This window comes from Gobius niger (genome assembly GCF_951799975.1).
Source record: "Gobius niger genome assembly, chromosome: 14".
Lineage (NCBI taxonomy): Eukaryota > Metazoa > Chordata > Actinopteri > Gobiiformes > Gobiidae > Gobius > Gobius niger.
Genome location: NC_136865.1, coordinates 961,138 through 987,303, shown reverse-complemented (window position 1 = coordinate 987,303; position 26,166 = coordinate 961,138). Strand labels below are relative to the sequence as shown.

The 26,166-nt window shown below is 43.2% G+C and overlaps 1 protein-coding gene across 1 annotated transcript; it reads right to left on the bottom strand.

Moving 5' to 3' along the window:
- Positions 1-9,641: 9,641 nt before the first annotated feature.
- On the bottom strand, positions 9,642-18,880 carry asb4 (ankyrin repeat and SOCS box containing 4; the record flags this gene model as incomplete). The annotated part of the gene is made up of 6 exons (XM_079571126.1): positions 9,642-9,830; positions 10,969-11,082; positions 13,451-13,698; positions 16,985-17,227; positions 17,378-17,677; positions 18,721-18,880. 6 exons carry the CDS (start codon positions 18,878-18,880, stop codon positions 9,642-9,644), a joined length of 1,254 nt encoding a protein of 417 aa, XP_079427252.1.
- Positions 18,881-26,166: the final 7,286 nt, after the last annotated feature.

Genomic DNA, 26,166 nt, shown 5'->3' with positions numbered 1-26,166 from the left:
ATCTACAGCAGCAGGCTGTGCTCACAGTGCTGTTCTCCAAGTCTGTCCTGACAAAAGGTGCAAAGGAGGGACTGCATTGAACTGGCAAACAGGCTGTTAGTGATTTTGTTATTCCTACCTGTCTTTTCCTTCCTCAACTGTCCCGCTGTTCTGAGGGAGTGCCTCAGCCCTCCTATAGATTCTGTGCTGATATCCACGCGGGTGTGGAAGCATGTGCGTGTATCTGCTGTTGTGGATCTGCAGCCGCCCCTCTTTGCAGCTTTATAATGGGCTTGGTGGTTTAAAGATGCTGCACAGTGATTCTACTGGAATAAATGCCGCCCTTATCAAAAACCGTCACTTCTGCATGGTTTGGGAAAAGCCTTTGAAGAGACGTGAGGGAAGGCGCTGCTGCGTTCAGCCTGTCAACCTGAATCCACTTACCATTTTTAATACTTATTGACCTATATTTATTTGTTGAAATAGGCAGCAAATTGGCCTAACGCGCACAGATTGTCAGTGAAATAAACCAATCAGCAATTAGTGACGACAGCTGTGTCCAATTAAACAAATATGAAGTGAATATAAACTCACGCGGAGAACGCCAGGCAAAATCCTCGACTCCTTCATCCATGATTAGTTTGGCTCATGTTAATGTTAAGTGAACTACAACATAGCGGTGCAGCCAGTGGCGTAACCTTGTCATTTCTCTGTGACGGTCGTGATTGGTTCAGCCTTAGCCGCCAATCAGCAACTTGTCTACCATGTGTGGCCAGACTCACCTTCTTTCGCACAGAAAGAGGTGGGTGTGGTTTGTCAGGCTACTATTTAATGACTTTTTTAAAGACCCTGACTAAACCCTATTTTGACTAAAACTAGACAAAACCTTTTGAGTTTCCGTCGACTAAAACTGGATTAAAACCTTTAGAAATGACTAAAATGTGACTAAAACTAAACGCCTTTCAGTCCAAAAGATTAAGACTAAAACTAAGAGGGCTGCTAAAGCCCTCCACTTTACTGGAAGCCCAGTAGGCTACAGCCTGTCAGCCTTCCACATATGTGCCAGTGCAGTTCCCAGTGCAGACTCTTGGGCCTGTGCTGTGGGCTGTTCCAACTTTACACCCAGGGGTGCTTGAGTGGTTGTTGTTTATTTTGAGTGAAGCTAATGATTTATTTAGACGAGTTTAGTGAGTTTTATAAGGAGGCTGTATTGTACTTTCATTATGCAAAATGTTTGTTTTTAAACTATATTGTGATGTTCCATCATCAAAAAGATAATGTTCACTGTATTTCACTTCATTCACGTAGTTTGGAGTAATTCTCTGGTAATCTGCCGATTTGCTCCAATCTGTACCTTCTTGGTTATATTGTGTATTTGTAAAACATTTTTACACATTTTCGAAACACTTCCGTGCTCGAAGGGGATCATTTACTGAGTGTTAGCTCATGTGCAAAGTAAGTAGAATGAGCGTTCTCTCATTTATATTTTATATTTTATTACCTAGTACTGGCAACAGGCTCACAAACTAGCATATTGTATTTTTTCTCCGTCTTGATAAATGAGTGTGTTCATCACAGCAGCATGAAGCTGCTAAGCAAGCTGTACAATTAAACCCAAAGTTTTCTTTTGCCAAGTCATTTCCGCTGCCACAGGAGGGAGCTCCAGGCAAACTCCTCACCTGCCCGGGCAGCTGTGGTTCAGGGTCTTGCGAGGATGCACATGCCATTATTCCAAACACTGGTAATACTCCCACCTAAAGCTTACGTCACAAGCTACCACTGAACAGCCAGACTTCACTCTTCTATTCATTCCTTTGGAGGTGAAGTGCAGTGGTGGTGTAGTAAATAAATAACTTTATTATAGACTCATGGTCCAGATCAAAAGACACAGATAAAAGAGTCATACCAATGTTTCCCCAGCTGTGAGTATAATGTACAGCACTGCACACAACACTGGTCAACAAAACAATCACAGCATTCTTGGAATCATTCAGGCGATGTGCGGTGTACAGAGGTGAGCAGTGGGCTCAGTACAGAGGAGAATATCTGAGACAGAATGTTTGCTTGTGCATACAACATCCGGCACTGATGGTCAGTTATGATGTGATGTGTGCTCAGTAAAGACATCCACTTTACTAATATTACTGTTTCTATCCCTTGATTTATAGACATGGAATCTTTCTTTGACTAGGTTCTGGAGGAGGACCACACCTCAACCAATTTTCACTCATTTTCCTCACAGCCAACCTCTCCTACCCGCCCAGATTAAACCCGGGGGTAGTTTTGGCCGTGGGCAAACTATACCCTAGAGGTATATAATACCCCTCTGGGCAAGAATGTACCTGTATAACGTTTCACCATCTTACAGATGTCAAGATGTTATTGTTATTTGCTCAAAATGGTTATTGTTAAAAATAAAATTAATAATAATCATGATAATATAGTAATAATACTTTTTTTTATTAGAGATTCGAGATTTTGTGATAAAATAAATAAGTAATAATAATAATGATAATAATAATTAAAGAGAAGAAAGGAAAATGCATGACTGTTTTCAGAGATTAAGTGATTAAGAAAAAATGATGTTTGACATTGTTTTGACATTTGAACTGTGAACATGTAGCCTATTGGTAATAACATAATATAGGCCTATAGCTTTTAGTGTTGCATCACATGTCATTGTTTGCCTTGAATTACCGTAATTACTATAAGCCATGGACAGTGCACCTCTGCGTTTTTGTTTTTTATTTTATTTTATTGACGGCGCTAGCTTGTGATCTTCCCTCGATGGACGGAGCTAACTGAGCTCAGTGTCAAATATTGAACTGCCAACCTTCCAGTTAAAGGACAACCCACTCTATCACCCTAAACTACTGTATAATTATTGCTATATGACTTAACATAACTGTTGTGATTGGGGGTATAATCAGGCCTGGGGGGTATAAATGGCCTAGGCCCCTTTAACCCTGGGTGTAGTCCAGATCGGGGGTATACTCTGGTCTGTTACACTGGATCAACCCGGGCGTCCTTTTTGTACATTCAACACTGTCGACTTCACCCTGTATGTCAGTTTAATCTTTCAGTGCTCATTCTGCTCCGAGGGAGATCCTGAAGAGCTGGGTATGCCTGAGACGGACCCCCTCACATACATTGCTTGGAAAAAGTATCCGTACCCCTTTAACTTTTTGACATTTTGCCACGCTATGGTCCACAAACAAAAACATATTTAAATAAAGAAGGATCGAGGCACTCTTCATCAGGACACATACCCACACAGGTGCACAGTGATTATTTATGACAGCGACACTCGACAAACCTGGTCACATGACCAGACAAGGTGCTATATAGAAGAAAAATATAAGAAGTATATGATGCATCATAATGATTTTGGAACCAATCTGACTCCAAAACCACCACAAGTAAAAACAACCTGCTTGTGGACAGTGTGGCTTACAGTCATATACATTATGTATACAAAGAAGGAGTACATGTAACAGAGCGAACATGTCACAAAATAAAAGGAGGGAAGGAGGCTAAGCTTTCAGCACAGGCAAACAGTGCAACTGGGCTCCAAATGCATGGGTTAGTTACAGGTACGGTAAAGTCAGTTTCCTCATTAAGGTCCGGGAGACACATAGCATTGAGTGTGTATCCAATATGTTTACAGTGTAAAAGGGCCTTTAATCGGTCACCTCCTCGAAAATCCTGGGGCACGCATTCTATCACCATGGCTTTTAATGAGTTTGGACTCCTGTGACCAGCTGCTTGATCTTCAACTCCCACCTCCATGGTCCACTCGGACATGGAGTCCGAGTGGACCATGTTCTCCTCCATTGTCGATGCGGCTGCTGACCTCGACTGGGGATGTTGTTGGGCGGTGGAAGGAGTACTTCAAGGATCTCCTCAATCCCATTGCCATGTCTTCCGATAAAGAAGCAGAGGCTAGGGACTCAGAGGGGGACTCGCCCAAGCTGAAGTCACCAAGGTGGTCTGAAAGCTCCTCGGTGGCAAGGCTCCGGGGGTGGATGAGATTCGTCCTGAGTACCTTCAGTCTCTGGATGTTGTAGGACTGTCTTGGCTGACACGTCTCTGCAATATCGCGTGGCGGTCGGGGACAGTGCCCCTGGATTGGCAGACGGGGGTGGTGGTCCCTCTCTTTAAGAAGGGGGATCTGAGGGTGTGTTCCAATTACAGAGGAATCACACTCCTTAGCCTCCCCGGTAAGGTCTACTCCGGGGTGCTGGAGAGGAGGATCCGGCCGATAGTTGAACCTTGGATCCAGGAGGAACAATGCGGTTTTCGTCCTGGTCGTGGCACACTGGACCAGCTCTATACCCTTCATCGGGTGCTCGAGGGTTCGTGGGAGTTCACCCAACCAGTCCACATGTGTTTTGTGGATCTGGAGAAAGTGTTCGACCGCGTCCCTCGTGGTGCCCTGTGGGGGGTGCTCCGGGAGTATGGGGTCCGGGGCCCTCTGCTAAGGACTGTCCGTTCCCTGTATGACCGCAGCAGGAGCTTGGTTCGCATTGCCGGCAGTAAGTCAGACCTGTTCCCGGTGCGTGTTGGTCTCCGCCAGGGCTGCCCTTTGTCACCGGTTCTGTTCATTACCTTTATGGACAGAATTTCTAGGCGCAGCCAGGGGCCGGAGGGTGTCCGGTTTGGGAGCCTCAGGATCTCATCTCTGCTGTTTGCGGATGATGTTGTTCTGATGGCTTCAACAAACCAGGACCTTCAGCTGCTCTGGGGCGGTTTGCAGCCGAGTGTGTAGCGGCCGGGATGAGGATCAGCACCTCCAAATCTGAGGCCATGGTTCTCCACCGGAAAAAGGTGCTTCCCCTCTACAGGTCGGGTGGGAGTCCTTACCTCAAGGAGAGGAGTTCAAGTATCTCTGTGGCGGTATCTAACGGTGGCTCAGCAGTTAGTGCTTGTGCCTCACAGGTCGAAAGTCCCGGGTTCGATTCCCACCTGGACGGGGCCTTTCTGTGTGGAGTTTGCATGTTCTCCCCATGTCTGCATAGGTTAGTGGTAGGTTATATAAAACATATGTGCAATAGGTGAATCCTCCAGCCAGGTGTTTCTGACCACCAGCCTGGCTCCACATCATGGAGATGGGTCCCCGAGCGCCGGCCCATGCTGGCAGCTCACTGCTCCTACAGGTCGCCAGGCGACACTGAGGACGGGTCAAATGCAGAGAACTCATTTCTCTACAGAGATTAATGCAGTATAACTTAACTTAACTTATTCTCAGAGAGGGACGGATGGAGCGTGAGATCGATAGACGGATCGGTGCATCAGCAGTGATGTGGTCGCTGTATCGGACTGTTGTGGTGAAGAGGGAGCTGAGTCAGGGGGGAAAAAAATCTACGTTCCCACCCTCACCTTTGGTCATGAGATTTGGGTAATGACTGAAAGGACAAGATCGCGGATACAAGTTCGCGACTCTGCCATCTCTAATAATGACTAAGTGTTCGCAAGTTATAGCTTGCTTCGCTCTAAATAAAAATCTGCAATTGCGCTGAAGCAGCTCATTGTCTGCTCATGAGTTCAGGTTGCATTTGTAGACTGACTGCGGATTATTTATTAATGTCTAGAGAGAAAAAGTACAGAAAATTGGAACAGTAAAAAAATGTGTACTGGATCTTTTCAGTCGGTACTGAAAAATGGTACCCAGCCCTAATTGTGTGTCACTTAGTGTGTGTCTTTTATGAAATTTCAATGATATATATATTTTTGTTTGTGGATGTTTGTGGCATGGCAAAATGTCGAACAGTTAAAGGGGTATGAATACTTTTACAACCCACTCATATGTGTATTCTCACCCAGCCATCATCATCATCATCATCATCGTATCTTTACTAAATTCTTAATCACACCTTCTGTTGTGGCATAATCCTTGCTAGTGAATAGTAAATAAGAAAACTTTATCTGCTTATCACTGTTTAATGCTCTTTATACAAGTGACTGAGCAAAGGGCACTGGGTAAAGGTGTGTCGTATTTGAGAACCGACACAACCTCACTGTATCATCACGATCAGTGTGGGCGACCAGGAGGCATGAGGGGCGACCTCAATTGAAGCTTATATTAAAAGCTGGAAGTTGGAAGCCATCCCACAACACCCAATGGCCGGTGACCATCTCAAACAATTTCTTGAGAGACTTTTTTGAATAAATCAGTTAAAAGCTTTGACCCATCTGGGGTCATAGCTTGGTGGCTGAAAGTAGTTTTGAGTAATAAAGAGAGAGTGGGTAAGAAAGTGCACACAAGAGCCCTGTTATGTTTCCCTTTGTGTTTTTTGTGGACTTTATGGTGAATATGTGCTCCAAAATGGCTTTGAATTGTTTTATCCAGCCCCCAAAGGAAACGCCAGCTGTCTTAAGGGCGGAGCTTTTATCTTAGAGCTAAAGGCTAGTGTTGAAAAATGATAATATAACATTTAAACAAGTAAATATTATTTAAACTACTAACAGGACGATCCTTTTTTGTGCAGGCTCGTTCAAAACTTTGCGCTAGATTTATTTTTTATTTTGTGTTAGCCGCGTTAGCCGCGTTAGCCTCAAGACAAAAACATCCACCGTTATGAACACGGAGTTTCCTCCAGTGAAGTTGTTATGTCTCATGTAATATTTTCTAACCTGCTCCAGTCACATCCAAACCTTTACTCGCTGTTCTTTACAAAATCTTGAGCTATTGCTTCATTTCTGTGGGACCTGCTCCTTTTTAATGGGAAGAGATAGCGGACAGGAAGGACAGCGTCTGGTTTACTGTCCAGGTGGAAATCATGTGGGGTCACTGTGCATGTAGCCCATAGAGAAATTTACTTCTTACATTCAGCTCTTAGAAACACTCTGCGCAAATGTGCAGAACATGTGAGGTGGGGGACAAAAGTATAAACAGTAAATAAACAAACAGATTATAACAAAAAATGTCAGTGTTAGCAGTGCAGGTTTACATCATAGTGCAAGTGACAAACCACTTCAAACCACTGGCAAAATGTTGAAAAGTGAACCACATAACGGCCACCTTAGGGTGAGGGTTAACAATGATTTACCTCCAAATCTCAAGCGCATTGACTGGAGAGCTTCCAGCCAACATGCCAGTGTGATGCCTCTTTTGAAAGGTAAATGCAAATGTAACGTTAGTTGTGTTTCACTCACACAGATCTCACACATAGACTAGAAGATCTTGACTTTCAAATGAGGCATGTAGGCTGTAACCCTAACCCAAAGGTGGCAGTTAAGTGGTTAAAGGGGTACAGATACTTTTTCAACCCACTGTATTCTCACCCAGTGATCATCATCATCTCATCTTTACTAAATTCTTAATCACACTTTCTGTTGTGGCATGCTCCTTTTTAGTGAACAGTAAATTAAAAAAAACGTTATCTGCTTATCACTGTTTAATGCCCTTCATACAAGTGACTGAGCAAAGGGCACTGGGTAAAGGTGTGTCGTGTTTGAGAACCGACACACTCTTACTGCATCATCACGATCAGTGGGGGATGACCAGGAGGCATGAGGGGCGGCCTCAGTGGAAGCTTGTATTAAAAAGTAACTTTCATTTCATTTCAATTATTCATTTATTTAATATGGACACAGCAATTACATTGGATGAACCAGATGTATTGTTTAAAGTGTTTTATTATACGGCTCTTCATAACGTAAGTAGAACGCTCCGTTGATTTGAATGGGATTTCCCAACGTTCTACCGGTCATTATTTTCTGATAAAGGACCTCTGAGAAAAATAATGACCGCTGCCAATGGCAACGGAGTTGGTGCTTTCATATCACTCCGCGCGTACGTAGTTGCGACACTATCTGTCCCCGTCACTGCGAGAGAAGTTGGGGGAATTGCTCGTGAAGTTAGCGTGAGTCTGACTTTCAACTTACCCAGAGATTCACCACCATTTCTCCTCTCCAACTGCGCCTTAAACTTAGCAGCTAGGCTAGCTACTAGCCTTGCTGCTTCTAGCCTAGCAAAATGTTGCCTAGCAACGCGCAAACTTTTGGGAACGATTTGTCGCGGAAGTCATTAAATAAACCTTTCGACCTTCATAAAAGTGTACAAAGTTTATGTTGTGTTCTCAGTTGGCAAATGGCCGTATAATAAGCGGGATAATGTATAGAACGCTGGTCATTATCGGGAAAATAAGCACCTTCAGGGCGAAACAAGACCCCTCCGCTTCGCGTCGGGGTCCGGTTCGCCCTGTCGGTGCTTATTTTCCCGATAATGACCAGCGTTCTATACATTATCCCTTACATAGCACATGTGCTAATAACTTTAACCTAATAATGACACTATTCTGTGATGATTCAAGTTTTTTTTCAATTCAAATTTTGAAAACCTGTTCCTCGTCTCTGTTTTGATTTGAAACATTCATCTCAACATTTCGCTCATGAATGGCAGTGAATTGATTCATGAACCTAAAGCAGGAATAAGTGGCATAAGACAATGTTCAATGCAAACATGCATGTGTGTCTTTTCTCCTGGAAAAAAAAGGTGAAAAAGTTGAAAACATTGGAAAAATGTACAGAATACAGTTAAGTTATACTTTATTAATCTCTGTAGAGAAATGAGTTCTCTGCATTTGACCCATCCTCAATGTTGCTGGGCGACCTGTAGGAGCAGTGAGCTGCCAGCGTCCCCATGATCTGGAGCCAGGCTGGTGGTCAGAAGGATTCACCTATTGCACATGTTTTTACCACTAACCTTTGCAGACATGGGGAGAACATGCGAACTCTACACAGAAAGGCCCCGTCCAGGTGGGAATCGAACACGGGACATACTGTGAGGCACAAGTGCTAACTGCTGCGCCACCATCAGTCTACAAAGTCCTGAATATCTTTGTGTCTCTATGGGACAAAGATTTGCTAATCCTACATGTCTAACGATTATTCCCCCAAACCATGAAATTATACAAAGAATATTTCAAAATACAAGCAAAAGAAGCCCGTTCACCTCTCCTATTCTTTATTGGTTTACATTGATGTTTTTTATGTTTGCTATCAAGAAGACTTTTCCTTTTAGTTTAGTTTAACATGTATTCCTCAGTGACCGTGAATGTCCCTGTCCATGCACGAACAACCAGCACGCTCACTCAGATTACAATGATACTGTGTAGGTGGAACATTTGCTCTCATTAAGATACAATAAAGTTATATATTTTGAATTTCAGATGAATAATCCAACCGATGCTCTTTTCTTTCTTTCTTTGCACTGGAGAAGAGGGGAGGTGTTGTAACAAAAACGGCTAGAAAATAAAAACATGTGTTCCTGTACTCTGCAGACCATTCTTAGTCTCAGCAGTTCCCCACAAACAAATGTTATCCGTGTTTTGGATCGACCAACGTGTCGAAACACAACACACAATATCGAGTGCAACATTTGGGGACCTCAGCTCAGCTGGAGCCCAGGTCCAGCTCCACGGTGCAACAAATAAATGATCAACATTCTTGAGCGACTAGTACAGAGGGCTGTGCAAAGTCAAATGCTCTTCTTTGCATTCAGCAGAATGAGAAAGAAGTATTTTTCCGTTCTGATTCAAAACTTTCTGTGACATTTCTATTGTCTCAACTAAGTATTCACAGAAGTAGCCCTACCTCTAAGGGAGAAAGCTCGCTAAAAATGTCCAGTTGGACCACTGTAAAAGTGCTGTTCCCGCTGCTCAGTACAGTCGGCCCTCTGGGTCCAGCAGGAGGTAGCTCTTGATGGTGGTGGGCAGTGGCAGTCGTTTCACCCCCCTTTGGCAGTGACCCCCCAGGGCTGAGCGGATGGCACAGCGGCACAGGTGGAGCAGGCTTCGGGGAGGGTTGGAGCACACGGAGAAGAGTGAGTCATAAAAGCTCCAGTACAGCTGCAGTGGAGGGAGAGAGAGAGACATCAGCAAACACTCCAAGCCCAAAAACAATTTGAGTTTTCACAAGCAGCGCACGTGGGAGTGGGGCCCAGACTGGTTCCCTGTTGTGGATTTTCTTACTTAATAAAGCTTAAGAGATGTTGTCTAGTCAAACTGTGAGGTTTATTATGCATGCAGAAAGGTTTATTATGCATGCAGAAAGGTTTATTATCCATGCAGAAAGGTTTATTATGCATGCAGAAAGGTTTATTATGCATGCAGAAAGGTTTATTATGCATGCAGAAAGGTTTATTATGCATGCAGAAAGGTTTATTATGCATGCAGAAAGGTTTATTATCCATGCAGAAGGTTTATTATCCATGCTGAAAGGTTTATTATGCATGCAGAAAGGTTTATTATGCATGCAGAAAGGTTTATTATGCATGCAGAAAGGTTTATTATCCATGCAGAAAGGTTTATTATGCATGCAGAAAGGTTTCACACAGCGCCAGTCCATGGTCAGCTCTGGCAAAGCCTAGTGTCTGGACAGGTTATATACAGTAGGTCACACAGCAAAGGGAAGCACAGAAGCACATAGAAATGGTAATACATTTGGAGATGTAAATGCCGGCAACCAAAAGGCGCTTTTCCTGCCAATGCATCAGGGTGGCGGAGGAGGCAGAAGGAGATCTTTGTGATGTTGAGAAGATGGGCTATTTGGGGCCTATTGTCTTTTCGGTGCGAAAAGACCGCGCCTGGGATCTTTTGTGATGCTTTAGAAGATGGGCCAATTGGGCCTATTGTGTGTCTGGGGTACAGGAAGAAGCCGGTCTGGTTACCCAGCAGCTCACCCGGCGGCCGGACGCCAGTCTGGTTACTAGCTTAGCTTAACTAAACCTGACACAACATACCCCAATGTATAAAAAATGCAGAGGCGATCATTCTGGATAGTGTGTTCCTGATGTTGGGTTAAGTTTATGGCCCGAGCCTAACTGATGTTTTAAAAAATATATATCAAATAATTATATATTCTTAGTTAATGGGGGGATCCCCTTGAAGAAACCTACCCAGACACATGGACGACATGCAAACTCCACACATAAAGCCCCACCTGGCCAGGGAATCAGACTCAGGACCTGTATTTTTCAGCTTGTACCTGGTATGACTCATCTGGAATCGAAGGTCTCCACTTCTTGCTTGGTTTGAGGCACTCATAGGAGTTGGCCATAACTTCAATAATGCGAGGCTGTCCATGGCACGCCTGCAGCACCTGGAACAGACAGACACTGGGCCTCACTCATGAATGTTTCTCAGGAAAAGCTAATATGGATCAAGGTTTCCGGAGAACTGTCGGTCAGACACTTCACCCACCTGACCTCCAGTGTGTGCGTACACTAGTGTGTGAGTGAGAGAGTGAATGGGTGAGTGGTTCCTTGATGCAAAGCCCTTTGAGTGCCTAGCGCTATATAAATGTGACCATTTACCCCCTCCAGCTGTTCTGGGGGGGCCTGAGGCGACACCAGGCCAGCTTAGAGAGATTGTCCCTCCAGCGGTGGGACAATCCGATGCCCGAGAACTTCAAGGACACAATCTTGTCCTTTTGGTCATTACCCAAATCTCATGACCATAGGTGTGGGTGGGAACGTAGAACAACTGGTTAATCGAGAGCTTTGCCTCCTGACTGAGCCCCCTCTTCACCACAACAGTCCGATACAGCGACCGCATCACCCGACCTGGAGAGGGGAAGCACCTCTTTCCGGTGGAGAACCATGGCCTTGGATTTGGAGGTGCTGATTCTCATCCCGGCCGCTTCTCACTCGGCTGCAATCTGCCCCACAGCGTGCTGAAGATTTGATCCCCAAAAACCCTCCGAGTAACACAGGGCAGCACTGGTGGAGACCAACATGCACTAGGAACAGGTCTGACTTAGTGCTGGCAATGCAAACCAAGCTCCTGCTGCGGTCATCCCTTAGCAGAGGACCCCTAACGTGTTCTCACTAAAATGCATGTACTGTATATGACACGCCTTTTTAGTGCACATTTAGAGTGTCTATTCAAAGCATTTTTTACTTTTTGCATGTCTATTCAACACCAAAACATCCCCATATAATCCTATAACAGATGAACGGCACACTATTTACAGCCAACAACGGAACTTGCCGAGAGTTTTCTGAAGTTTTCCAAAATCTCCAATAACATTTCTCTGCAAAATGACTTTTACTAAAGCCTTCTGCTGCCTTCGAGGGACGAATACTCCATTACAAGTCCTACAAATGTGCAGCTGCTGCGATGTTATGCTCCTGCTTTGGTCCATGATGTGACAAACTCCTGCCTCCTCAGGCTACCTTCTAACCGCGGCCCGCTCAATCCCATGGAGGCTCCGCAAAAGTCCTTTTTGTGAAAGTCATGCCAAGTGTCTGCGATGATATAAAAATCCTTGTTTGCCTTGGTCAGCCATTTAAGGTTAAAAAAATAATACATATATTGATCATATGTTTGACCAGGCGCTAATATACAATAACATTATCTGTACTCCTGATTGATTGTGTCAATCTATGTCTTTTTATTGTAAAATGTTAACATTCGTCTTATTTAGTGTATTATTTATTTACAAATATGTTTTATTAATTTTAGTTCAAATTATTGTATTTTTTAAGTTTACTGTGCCCTGTTCTAAATGCATTTTATGCAGCATTTATTTATTTCCTTACATTTTTACATGAAAAAAATAAATAAAATAAAAAAAAAAAAAATATATATATATATAAAATAAAATAAAAAACTCTACCTCACCCTCCGCGGGCGGTCTCTTTTTCCTCCTGCTCGGGTCCTCTACCGTCGGCCTGGGAGCTTGAGGGTTCTGCGCAGTATCTTTGCTGTTCCTAGAACTGCACTTTTCTGGACCGAGATGTCTGATGTATTTCCTGGGATCTGCTGGAGCCACTCCTCCAGTTTGGGGGTCACTGCCCCGAGTGCCCCAACGACCACGGATACCACTGATGCCTTCACCCTCCAGGTTTTCTCCAGCTCTTCTCTGAGCCCCTGGTGTTTCTCTAGTTTCTCGTGTTCCTTTTTCCTGATGTTGAAGTCGCTTGGTATTGCTATGTCGACCACAACGACTCCTCTGCTCTTTGTCACCACCACAATGTCCGGTTGGTTCGCCATTACCATTTTGTCCGTCTGTATCTGGAAGTCCCACAGGATCTTGGCTCGGTCATTCTCTACCACCTTTGGAGGTGTTTCCCACTTTGACCTTGGGGTTTCCAGCCCACACTCTGCACAGATGTTCCTGTACACTATACCAGCCACTTGGTTATGGCGCTCCATGTAAGCTTTCCCTGCAGCATCTTATACCCTGCAGTTATGTGCTGGATATATATATATATATATATATATATATATATATATATATATATATATATAGTGAGATATATAGACATAGATATAGATATAGATATGTCCAAGATGTAGTTCCAAAGATCCAGATATACTCATCAAAGTATGAGCGATCAGACATTGTTTTTTGAGATCTACTGGACTTTATTTTACATTCACCCCACACATGGCGGCGGCAAGCTACGTATGTACCTTTTAGGGAGTACCTTGTGGAACTGTGGGCAGTACCTGTGGGGGAGTACCTTGTGGAACTGTGGGGGGTAGAAGCGGGCGGCGTTGTAGTTGAGCAGTAATTGGAAGCATCTCTCGGGCTCAGCATTTGGCCGGACTGAGGTAACCTCGAGCAGGTAGTGCAGGGGGGAGCACCCGTTAATGTCCATGGCTCTGGGGTCTGCTCCTGACTCCAGCAGCATGTGAATGAGTACCCAGTCACAGCTCCACGCCGCTTTGTGCAGGGCCGTCTTATGGTCCTCCTCCTGTGCATTTGGGTCTGAAACAGAAACAGCATTCAGGAAGTACCAAAGTTTACCACCCCTGTTTCTGAGGTGGGAAAAGTGGTTCATGTGAACTTTTTTAATATAATGTTGGCTGAGTAATGGGGCCTGTGACCATTACTTACTTGTTTGTGCCGCTGTTATGATAGAGAATAAAAAGGGCTATGGTATTTTTCTGTGTGTATATTGCTCCGCTATTGGCCGTTGCTTTGCGTGTGTTCACATTTGGGAAACATTACTCATGCTTCTCCTGTACGCTCTACATTGAAGTTCAAATTCAAAATTCCACCGTGCACGTTACAAGATTCCAACCCAAGTCCAATCAAGAACCCCGTCACACCGCAATGCAGTTGTGCTCAAAAGTTTACATACTCTGGCAGAATGTTTGAATTTTTGACTATTTTTCAGCAAATATGAATGATAACACCACTCATAGTTAGTGGTTGTGTGAAGCCATTTATCGTCAAACAACTGAGTTTACTCTTTTTAAATCATAATGATTAAAGAAACCGCTAAAATGACCCTGATCAACCCTGGTGATCTTGGTCTTATGGATGTTATGGCTAACAAATAATTCTAAGAAGCAAAGTAATTCTTAAAGCCTTTATTAACCCAAAAGGAGATCATGATGGCATCGAAGGAGTGTCTGCAAGTTTGACAGAACAGCCAAGTATATATAGCACAGAGGCTAAAAACAAAACATCTTTATCAAAAGTACACTAAATAAACATCTTTCATCAGATGACTACTATATAAATTTACGACTTCAATTCCCTGATTTGCAATCTCCTGATTGTCACTCAGGTCACTCTGCTGATCAACTAAGATCAACAAGCAGAAAAGACCAGACAGTTACGCATCAGCTCGTCTAAGGTAAGAACATGTCTGAGTATGTAAAAACGGTGGCCTATTCCTTTAAAGATGAACCAAGTAACTTGTTAACCTAAATAAATCATGTCCGTAGTCCCTCTTTTCCGGGTCGGAGGGGCAATACACCCAAATAGAATCACGAGGATCAAGAGGAAGCTAACAGGCTTGTGGCCTCTAGGGGCATGAGTTACTTAGTTCTGCTTTAATCAGCAGTGGAATTAAGAAGTGGAAAATCCGGTTATGGATTTTTGGTCTTTCTTTAGCAATGAAGAAATAAAATCCTTTCCTCAGTCAGTTAGACCAAAGAAAAAACAAGAGATAACTTCAGCTGAAATACAGGGCTCCATAAAACAAAATCAGTGGAGGCGCTTGATGAAAAATTGGCTGCATGGCCCATTTGCCAGAAGAAAGACATTACTTTGCAAATATCACAAAGTATCTGCGTACAATATGCCAAACAGCACAGAGACAAGCCTCAACATTTCTGATTCAATGTCATTTTGAATGATGAAACCAAAATGGGACTTTTTGGCCACAACCACAAACGTTACATTAGGAGGAGTCAACAAGGCCCATGATGAAAGGTGCACCATTCCTACCGTGAAACACGGAGGTGGATCACTGATGTTTGGGGATGTGTGAGCTTCAGGGAACTTGGTCAGAACTCATTTGAGGATGAATGCACCATGTTATTAAAGAATGATAGAGGAAAAGTGGAGAGGCCCATCCACAAAAGAATCCAAGCTGTCATTGATGTTAAAGGGGTTAATACATATGTGACAGAGTGGAAGGCTTTAGCTTAACACATGTACCACATTAAAAGAAAAGGACCACAGGTTCGTTCATTGAAAAGGCAAGTCGTTCCAATAATTTTATCCAATTTATTTTCAGGTTTATAAATTAAGTTTCATCCTCAGTTCCAGTTCAGTTGTTTCAGTTTGTGTCAAAAAAAAAGGTAAACAAGTGGGCAAAGTCCATTCATTGGCACACCGCTTCTCACGTTTCTCGTTGTTTCACAGTTCACACACATTATGTAGACACTCTTCGCTTCTTTTCCGTCCCATGAACAAAGCAGCAATGGTTGTCGTTTCTGTAGGTTCGAGATGGTTCACTTCGTGTTCTAAACAAAATCCACAAGTTAGCTACTAAACCTACCCTGGTTTACTTCACACATGTGCAAAGCACATACTGCTTTTGGAGTCATACTCGTGGGGACGTCATGCTTCGCGTACTGGCCCGTGGGGAACCACACCTCCCACCTACAGCACCGCCATCTCGCACTGCGCCTGAAGCGCACCCCAGACCCATAGCTGCACCAAACACAGGGCTCGGATTAGAGCTAACAATTATTAGATTTGTCAAGTTATACTACGGGAATTTGCTTTTACCTGCTCACGAGAGCCTTAGGCTGCACCACCTCCACACCAGGCAGACACGGAAGAACAAGAGGTCAAAGGTCGAACGCAGGTAGACTGTGCCCTTTTATACAGCGCCCCCAGCTGACGGGCGGAGTAATACCGCAGACGGCTCCTACTATTACACATAGTATTAAGAACTGTGGTCTGTAAACTGTTGATCAGGCTCTTTTTGGTAGTATTGCATTATGATGCAAAGCGCTCAAAAAGAAAAACATTAACATTTGCAGATAATGATTCTTTACTTTTGGCTACAGTGTGGTTCGGCCCTTGGTGTTGCAATGATGAAAATGGCCACTCCATCGTGCCAGATGTTATCGAATGTGAACATCAGCCCACTTGGTTCGGCCCAGATGAAGACGAGAAGCAGAACTTCCCTGAGACAGTTCCTAACCTTTTGGGTAGAAATTCTTTGGTTATACAAAGTCATTGTTGCAGCTCTGTGTCTGGTCTCAGACAATCTTGAAGGTGAACATGCTGGACGTGGAGGTTTTTGGTCTGGTGTGGCTACGTGTGGTCTACGATTGGATATACTGCCAATTCTCTGAATCAGTAAAGAAATTAACATTCAATGGTCCGTGCTTTGAATGTTAATTTCTTTACTTCAGCTCTAGTGGACATTGCGTCATTGTGTTGTGTGTAAAACTGGACATTTCAGAATGTCCTTCAATTGTAACTTATCATGCCATGCCTGTGAACTGGGATGGCTTATCTCGGCAAAGGAGAAGTGCTCACCAGCTCAGATTTAGACAGATTTGTGAACAATATTAGAAAGAAATGTGTTTTTAGAAAACGTTTTGTCTTTGAGTTCACCCTATGAATTTGTTCAGTGTATGAACAGGGTGAACCTACCAACCCAACCCTTTCCAAGTATTCCCCAAAATGTATTTTTCTTTCTTTGTGTTCAAATATCCTGGCTCTAACAGTCCAGAGTGTACAGTTGGACTCCAATTCCTAATCAGAAGCATTTCATTTCAGACTGGACCTCTGGTCTGACCTGCGTTGTGGTCCAGCAGCAGCCTGCAGACCAACTGGTGCTCCTGGCTGTAGGTCTGTTCTCGGGAGTTGTAGCCCCAGAAGACTGCAGTCATGAGTGGCGTCTCCTGGGCAGAGTTTTTCACATCCACCTGGGCTCCGTGTGACAAGTACAGCTCAACAAGCTCTGGAACCCCGAACCGCGCGGCAGCATGGAGGGGGGTCACCTCGTCGTGGTCACTGCTTACCACGTTCACGTGAGCCCCTGAGACAACAGAACTTTGTCAGGTGCAGTGTATCATGACAGAAATTCAAAGATTACTCAAAAAACTCCAATTGAAACTTTGATGGGAAAAAAGTATATTACAATTTATTTATTTTTGTTTCCTATTGGCCATCAGTCTGTTGCACTGACCTTTGAGGATGAGCAGGCGAGCGCAGGCCACAGACTGGGGGGTGATGCAGTAGTGCAGCGGGGTGTGTCCGCTCAGGGACCGGGTGTTGATGCGGGCTCCGTGATCCAACAGAAGAGCTGCACACGCGGGGTTGGACACCTCACACGCCACATGCAGGGGGGTCTTCCCATTAGGCATCTTGTTCAGTGCTGCCCCCTCCTGGATCAGCAGGACTGCACACTCCAGAGAGTTGTACATGACACACACGTGCAGAGCCATGGCCCAAGACTTCTCCAGCTTGTGCCCGGGCAGCCAGTACCCTGCAGGGGGCAGAGAGGAGATGATGGACTCACTTAAAAGTATAATGGACAGGATCTTGCAGAAGATCAGGTCCATCCTGGGGAACTCCCTTCACCCTCTGCGCATCGCTCTGGACACTCTACAGGAGCTCCTCTCTCTCTTCTCTCTGAGAGACTCTGACCTATTCACACTAAACTCTGAATTTATTTTCTTTTAATTAATTCTGTTTATTGTTTTTGATATTTATTGGAGAAGCAGCAAATGATTTCCCAAATGGAAAAATAAAGTATTCTGATGTATGTTGAGTTAAACATTCTGTAGGTCAGAGATGTGATTGAGGCATGCAGCATGACACTAACAGATCCGGTTTTAAAGAAGGCTGAGGGCCCTGAACCTACTTTGTTATTTTTATTTCCAGACAATGAAAGTTGGAGCAGTACATTTTGTTTTTGGATGAACTCATTCCTAACTTTTAGACACTAACCTTGCCTGCAAGCTGAATTCTCGCGGAATTTGTGAGCAACAAGCACTCGAGAACTCACTGTCCTACACAGTATCAGGTTAAAAATGAGCCCTCCATGACACAAACTTACCAGTGTTGTATGTGAATGTGAAGTTAGGATAATTCCTCGTCCTGTTTGTCATCCTGCTGTATTGCTTGCTGTTTTGTAACGTATGTCTTATATATTTGTCAAATCAGTCTGACAGGGAAAACAGACAGCCATTATTATGACTTTAAGCACACACTTTACAACCACTTCATTAGAGTCTGTCTGCACTGAGCTGCAGTTATTGCTCGAAAGTGGAACATCTTTGCACAGGCTTCAAGTTGTATTGAAACAGGGCAGAGGCTATGGGCTCGTTCTGCGCAATAACTTAAAAAAACTTTTTTGTTTTTAATTACAACATTAGGCCTACAAATAGTTTACTGTTTGGATAAGATTCCAATTCATCCATACACTGAGGAAGGTTCTTTTGTTGGCCGTGGGATAGCTTCAGATAAAACTAAAGGACACAACCAGTACTAACCCAGGTCTACAGCAGCCCTACAGCTCAAACTGACCCTGTTTGTAGGAGGCCAGTAGCATGCTGGGATCGTCCACGTCCAGCACGGTGTCGATATCCAGCCGACCCGTGTCTAGGATCTGCCGCACCTGCCCCGCGTTGTCGGCCTGCAGCGCCTCCAAGAAGCGTCTCTTCAGCTGCCGCCGGAGCTCCGCCATCGAGGCACACAGCCCGGGGGGCGGGACGGGGAACGCCTCGGTCCTCTCTGCCACTAATAACACCCTCCACAGAGCTCCCAGTACACGCGCCAGGAGGAGCGACAGACAGGCGGCCAACAGGATGTCCAGCATGTCCCGGCGGAGACTCCAGGGTCGGACATGGTCAGGGAGAGAGAAGCAGGTCAGTGGTGCAGTCACAGAGGGCGGAGGGGCAGTGGGACGGTAAAAAATAACCTGCTGCTAAGTTTGAAGAGGTTTAAAATAGGCGGGGGGGCAGAGTGCTCTGGCTATAAATAAGCTGATCATGTGCCTTTGAACAGCGAAAGGCCAACATGGCTGACGTCATAGGCAAGTTTGCTTGGAGTAGAGACAATATTTTTTCACTGTCAAAATACTATGGCCTGAACCTCCCTATTGTAGCCCAAAGTAAAGCACTACTTTACACAAATGCCAGTGCTGAACATCTTAAGAATTTTTTTTTACCTTTTTTCAATACTATACCAGGTATTGGTGCTCGGAATAGTGTAATAATCTTTATTAAATCATCTTAAGGGAAAGAAAGTACCTATACCTATACCTTCATTGAAAGTATACAAGTGGCCTATACAGACAACAGGCAGTGGCTTGCGTCTCTTAAAAACTCAAACGGCTTCAGGACGGCTTCCCATGTCCTGTTAAAGTCCTTATGTAGAAGCTCAGGGTCTGATGACACTGAAGGTTCACCTCTTCCTCTCATCTGCCCGTTTCTTTTCCTTTTGCTTTCGAGGAGGCTAGGATCAAAACTAGGGATGCACCGATACCACTTTTTCTAAAACCGATACGAGTACGAGTACTTTGATTCAAGTACTTGCTGATACTGAATACAGATACGAGTACAAGGCATTTTCTTCAACATACTTTTTGAAGTGAATAGACGGTTTATAGACTGACTTCTTCACAGCAGATTGGTTAGTAATTAGTTAATTTACTCATTTACATTTCCTTGAGTAAAGTAGGCGACACCATCCATCCATCCATTTTCTTCCACTTGTCCGTTGCCGGGTCGTGGGGGCAGCTGTTGGAGCCCATATGGCTCCTCCTGCAGGTGGTGGGTCCACAGAGGGACGGCCTCACGATTCTAACCGGGCCTGTTGGTCTCTCATAAGGGGCTTTGTCTGAACCGTCACCTAGGACCTGTTTGCCATGGGAGACCCTACCAGGGGCGCGAAGCTCCCGACAACAGAGCCCCTAGGATCATTCAGGTGCTCAAACCCCTCCACCACGTTAAGTGGGGAAAGTAGGCGACACTTTTAAGAGAAGTTATATCAGAATTGAACAGATGCCATTTTTTTTCCATTCAGTATTATCTTTATTTTTTATTATTTATCCAGAAGCTTCAGCATTTTGATTGTTTTGCTGCAGCTCATTTTCGCTCAATATGGACATGCTATATCTCTTTATTTTGGATTTTCTGAGGACTTTTTAGTCGCTGAGTTAGTTTTTCAGATGAATAAACCCCTGGGCATAAACGGTTTAAGAATCACCAGAACTGTGAACCGTGAGTTAGCTCACAGTTAACTGGTAGCTGTGAGTGTGAGTTAACTTACAGCTGCGAGTTAACTAGAAGATACAAGACACATGAGCCTGTATGTTGTAAACACTGCAAACTCCACACTGCAGCACTAACAACATTTAGCCCTGGTTAAATCCAGCACAGACTCTGATTTAGGTAATAAAGTCAGCTCTATGTGGAATATTGGATTTACACTGAAGAATTCTCCAGTTTGTTGCTATTTTCTTTCCTCAGTGGAGCTGCGTCCTGTAGGAGCGCCGGACATGCGACAAGTGATATCGGTTTCTGGTGTCAGGACCTGATGAATGAGTACGAGTATGAGTACCAACTGGTATCGGTGCATGTCCTAATCAAAGCCTCATATTTTCCGGTCCTACATTCAGCGGCGAACACTCTGCTGTGTTCAGGCTGTGGCCTGTGTGTAAAGTGTGTAGCCCGATGAGGGTGGTGTCGTCCACAGACTTGAGTTCAGTGTTACGGACTGGTGACTGGAAGTGCAGCAGTTTGTTTACAGAGAGAAGAGCTGGGGGAAAGTACACAGCCCTGAGGGGTCCCAGTGTTTGTAGTCCGAGTGTCCGAGACGATCTTCCCCAGCCGCACGTGCTGTCTCCGGTCCGTCAGGAAGTCAGGGATTGAAAATGTCTGTGAAGACAGAGGCCAGTTGATCCAAGCAGTGTCTCAGGGTGTTACCCCAGAGTAAATGTATGGGGTATTGTGAAGAGGAAGATGTGATATGCCAGACCCAACAATGCAGAAGAGCTGAAGGCCACCATCAGAGCAACCTGGGACCTGAGCAGTGTCACAGACTGATCGACTCCATGCCACGCTGCAGTAATTCAGGCAAAAGGAGCCCCAACTAAGTATTGAGTGCTGTACATGCTCATACTTTCCATGTTCATACTTTTCAGTTGGCCAACATTTCTAAAAAAATAAATAAAAAAATATTGGTCTAAAGTAATATTCTAATTTTCTAATATACTGAATTTGGGATTTTCAGTAGTTTTCAGCTATGAACATCAAAATAAAAGAAAGAAAAACACTTGAAATATATCAGTCTGTGGGTAATGAATGGATATAAAATACAAGTTTCAGTTTTTGAATGGAATTATGGAAATAAACCAACTTTTTCATGATATTCTGATCCACCTTCTGATCGAATCAACCAATTCTAGATCAAGTTGTGAATCATTGTGTGAAAGAAAAAAGAAAAAAAAAAGAGACCAAAGTGGTTTTCTCATTCTTCTCAAATTTCTCTCAGTTGAGCATTGTTTGAGTTCCCTAAATTCTCTGGTCTCTTATCCTGATCTCAGGAGAAAAATGAGACATGTTTGATTTCAAATATGTCTCAATCTGATCTCCTTACCTGGAAGCACTAGATTCTCTTACAGTTGTCTTTTTTAGCGCCTCAGCAAAAAGAAAAATGAGAGTATAAGCTCTTAAATGAGTCTCAATATGATACGATTTAATATTATACCTCCATCATATATCAATCTCGCAAAAAATGTAGAAAATAATTGATTCAGGCAAAAATGTATTTTTGAGACATATGTTTACTGGTACATAATGTGTTATTACCAATCATCACATTTTTGGCCAGTTCAGGTCTTAATTTAAAAAAATACATTATCAGTGTTTTTGCTTTCAAGCTGATGGTAAATTTATTATATAATAATAAGAAGAATATACATAATGTTATTATTTTTATTTATTCATTCATTGTATTTTTTCACAGGACACTTTTTTCATTGCAATGTACAAATATACAAGGTATGTTATACATATATTGTCAGTAGCAAAGAAATAAAAATAATACAAATAATAAAGTCAGGGGCAGCATTAAAAGCATCAGAAAAATTATTGAAGTACACCAAAATCTATAAGAAAACTTTCAAGAATATTTGAAATGTTTGCAATAATTTGTTCAATTATGTTCCTTGGCTTGACATCTACCTGGCACTGTGTTTGCAGCTCATTTGCCAAACACACTTGAAAAGTTTTAAAAACACTCATACAACTCGATTTTGATTTATATCGTCCAAGACTAACAACATACCTCTTGGAAAAGAGCTGGCCATTTCTCCTTGACTTCTTTTGTGCTAGGCTCACTTTGGACAATACCTTGCCTACAGTACCCAAAGGTTTTTGCCATCTTCATTTTAACAAGTTGTCTATTATTTCGCTTCTTCATTTCTCCCAAAATGGAAACTCGCTCTTCTTATATGCTGTCAGCTGTCTTGCCAATTGGCAGAGGTGGAAAATGGTTGACCTCAGCTCTTTTAGGCTTCTTAATGTTAGTAGCTGGCCTGTCTTGAGAGGTTGAGGCCCTACTTTTTAAAGCGTTCACACTGACTTCAGCTTCAGAAGATGATCCATGTGCTCTAAGGGTTGACCTGTAGCTGGCCATTTTAACCTTGAGTACTGATTTCCACCCCTCGATCTCATCAGAACAACCAACTTGTTTGAGGCATGGATACTTCATTAACAAAGCCTTGGCCACATCACCAAAGTCTGCATCACTAGGACAAGCTTTGAATTTGTATATTTCATCTCCAAGTGTTTCCAGGATGTTAGAGAGCCTTTCAGTGCTAGGACTCAGTCTAGACTGGTTCTTTACATAGGCTTCATTCCCCTTCTGGAGCTGCATGTCTGTGTCATACGAGAAGGCAGGGATAAAAACTTTGGGCCACTGTTGTGTTCTCAATGGTGCTGGAGAGTGGTGAATATTATGGTATTGTCAGAATTCCCAGATCCTGAGAAAGACTCTTCACTTTCGGCATGTGGTGACAAATGAAGTAACCACAGATGGACAAGCTGATGGTGGTACTGGAGAACAGAGAACATCCAGTGGATACAACATAACTGTAGAGTCTGGATGAAGCATGACTTTCAGCACAGTAAGGTCCCCAATAACTTGAGTAGTCGTCACATTGACAAATGCATTTCCAAACTCCACATCTTTGTATTTAACTTCAATAAGTTCATCAACACTCTCTGGAACACCATCCTCAAGGGTTAGTCTTATGCCGCCTTCTTTCTGGTACCGAGCATGCCATCTTACCATAAAAACACACAAAAAAAATCATTAGGAGTCTGTATAATGCATCAACAATTATGTCACATATAGCTTTCACCTTAAACACGCACATATCTTTTGAGGGTTATCATTCTCTTCCCCCAACAAAGTACTCCTGCAATGGATATGGATCAGAGAGTTCATTGACTTCAAGCAGCAGTAATTGCTTTGTGGGACAATTTGCGAGTTCATATGATCGGTAGTGTTCATGGCACCATGCAGCTAGCTTTTGAACAATAAAAAAAACAGCTTGTTCTCATCAACAACAATCCTTTCAATAACCACAGTAAACTCTGGCATTCCAGCTAGCGAACCATACTTCTGTTTGAAAGGATATTTTTGGTGACGTAAGCAGAATCCATGTCAGGGTGTTTCTTCTTAATAGCGACAGGAATTTCCTCCTGTAAAGCACACATAGAAAAGTTGGACACATTTGTAACTTCAAGGTTTTGTTTTGAAATGTTGGATACATGGAGTTGATAGGCCATTAGAAACTGGTGTCTTTGCGTCAGGGACTGCAGAATATTTTTCAAGCAGCCAGTATGTCAGACAACTCGCTTGAAAAAGCTGTGCTTGGATTCAAAGCGCATCCAAAGTGCAACAAGGGGGCCATACTTGCCTATCAAAGTCGGATAATGCTCAACAAAGTGATGCTTAGGGATCAAACGAGAGTCTGGGTACACCTCCTTGAACTTGGTCCTGTGTTCTGAGATCTTGAAGGACAAATATCCAATGGACTGGTCAGTTTGAACAGGAGAGACTAGGAGTTTGTCTATGTCCTTTAAGTCACCAATAAGTTGCCATGATGGTTCATGTGATGGTGCAACCTGACCTATGAGAAGCGGAAGAAATCTTAGCAACGGCCAATTTTCATGTGCGTTGCCACCTATAGTTTTTCTAGTTGCGTACGTTTGTGGTACTGGATGAGGTCGGTTAGTTTTATCAGTCAACTTATACGGAAAGTCAACGATTTCCTTGTTCAAAGAAGCCAAGGAGAAATATTTTTTACCAATGAGCACATTCAATGTCAAAGCTATTCCGTAAGGGACAAAACCCTCAAATAAATCATATACAGTGTCAGGTGTCAAACATGCTGTTACATTGAAAGTGGAAATATTTTCGGCTAGTACTTCCCCTTAGCACCAAAACAGGCTGAGGAACTGTCCTCAAGGATTTCCAGATGTGTTTTGTGGTCAATTTCAGTTTTTAAAACAAAGCCACCACTGCAACATCTTTTGTTTGAACATCTTCTCTTTCCCCAGCACAGAATCAACACACATATCTCCCTGAAAAACTTTCCTCAAATCCACCGATGCTGTGTGCGGCAAGATTGTCAGCTAGAATGCAGAACAATGTACCTTTTAGTGCTTTCCTCAACTTCGGCAAGAAAACCCCCAAGTTCTCCAAGATTAGCAGATATTGATTAAGGGCTCCAATACCTTGCTTTAGCAAAAAGCCTTGATATCATTACTATTGATTAAGGCTGCTAACTGGATGGAGGACAGTGGAATCTGGTAGAAAGATTTCTCAAAATCCAATATAAAGCTCAAACTTTGTGCTTTTTGCGTGAAGTCCCTAGAGGATTACAGACCTCAGATACATCTATGTATATAATCAATGAAATTGCACAGTCCTCAGCAAGAATCTGAGAATTTGTTTGACTTTAGGAATAACAAGGAGACCTCTGCTGAAGGAGCGAAGGGGCCGTGAAGGTTCGTAAGGTAAAAGCAGTTCTGAAAGATAAGAAGGACCAAGACCATTAAGACATTTAAAGACCATTAAAATAACTCTAAAATCGATCCTGAAATACACGGGGAGCCAATGCAGCGATTCTAAAACCGGTGTAATGTGGTCCCGCCTCCTAATAGAAATGATGAATCACTTTAAACTGCATGAGCCAGTGTCTGCTGTTAACTGAGCAATGGTGAATTTGAGAGAGTGTCCGCTCCCATTGTTGTTTCGGTATTGTGGTTCTTAGTTCTTTTTCCCATGCTTTTTTAACACCATCTGCTGAAGTGATGGGTACAATGAAGCAACTTAACTAGCAAATTTAGCAATAAGCGTTTTGCTTAGCAAAACCAACTAGATTGGGACGGACTGAATTTCATTCGCAGTTGCTCAAATGACGCCAGACTGCCCTCTAAGGTAAACATCTTTTATGCATTTAATCCCATCTAAGTGCCAATTAAGAAATGTTCTGTCTGTTATACAGTGCCTCTCGAAAGTATTCATACACCTTGAACTTTTGCACATTTTGTCATGTTTACAATCCTAAACATAAAGATTTTATTTTGATTTTTTTACTGAACATTCACACACAAGTAACAGACAACTGTGAAGGGAAAGCAAAATTATACATCATTCCGTTATTTTTAAAAAAATAGAAAAGTGAAAAGTGGGGCGTGCATAAGTATTCATACAGTATTTTCTGAGTGCATTAAATTTCCTTTATAACATTCCTAATGACTCCAGAATGTTCACACCTTGGCCTAACCATTAAATAGAGGCCTCCTGTGTGTAATCTACCCTCAGTATAATTTCAGCTGTTCTTTTAGGCCCTCAGAGCTGTGGTCGGAGTGTATTGGTCACTAAACAACATCATGAAGGTCAAGGAGCACCAGAGAGGTCAGGGATAAAGCTGTGGAGAAGTTTAAAGCAGCA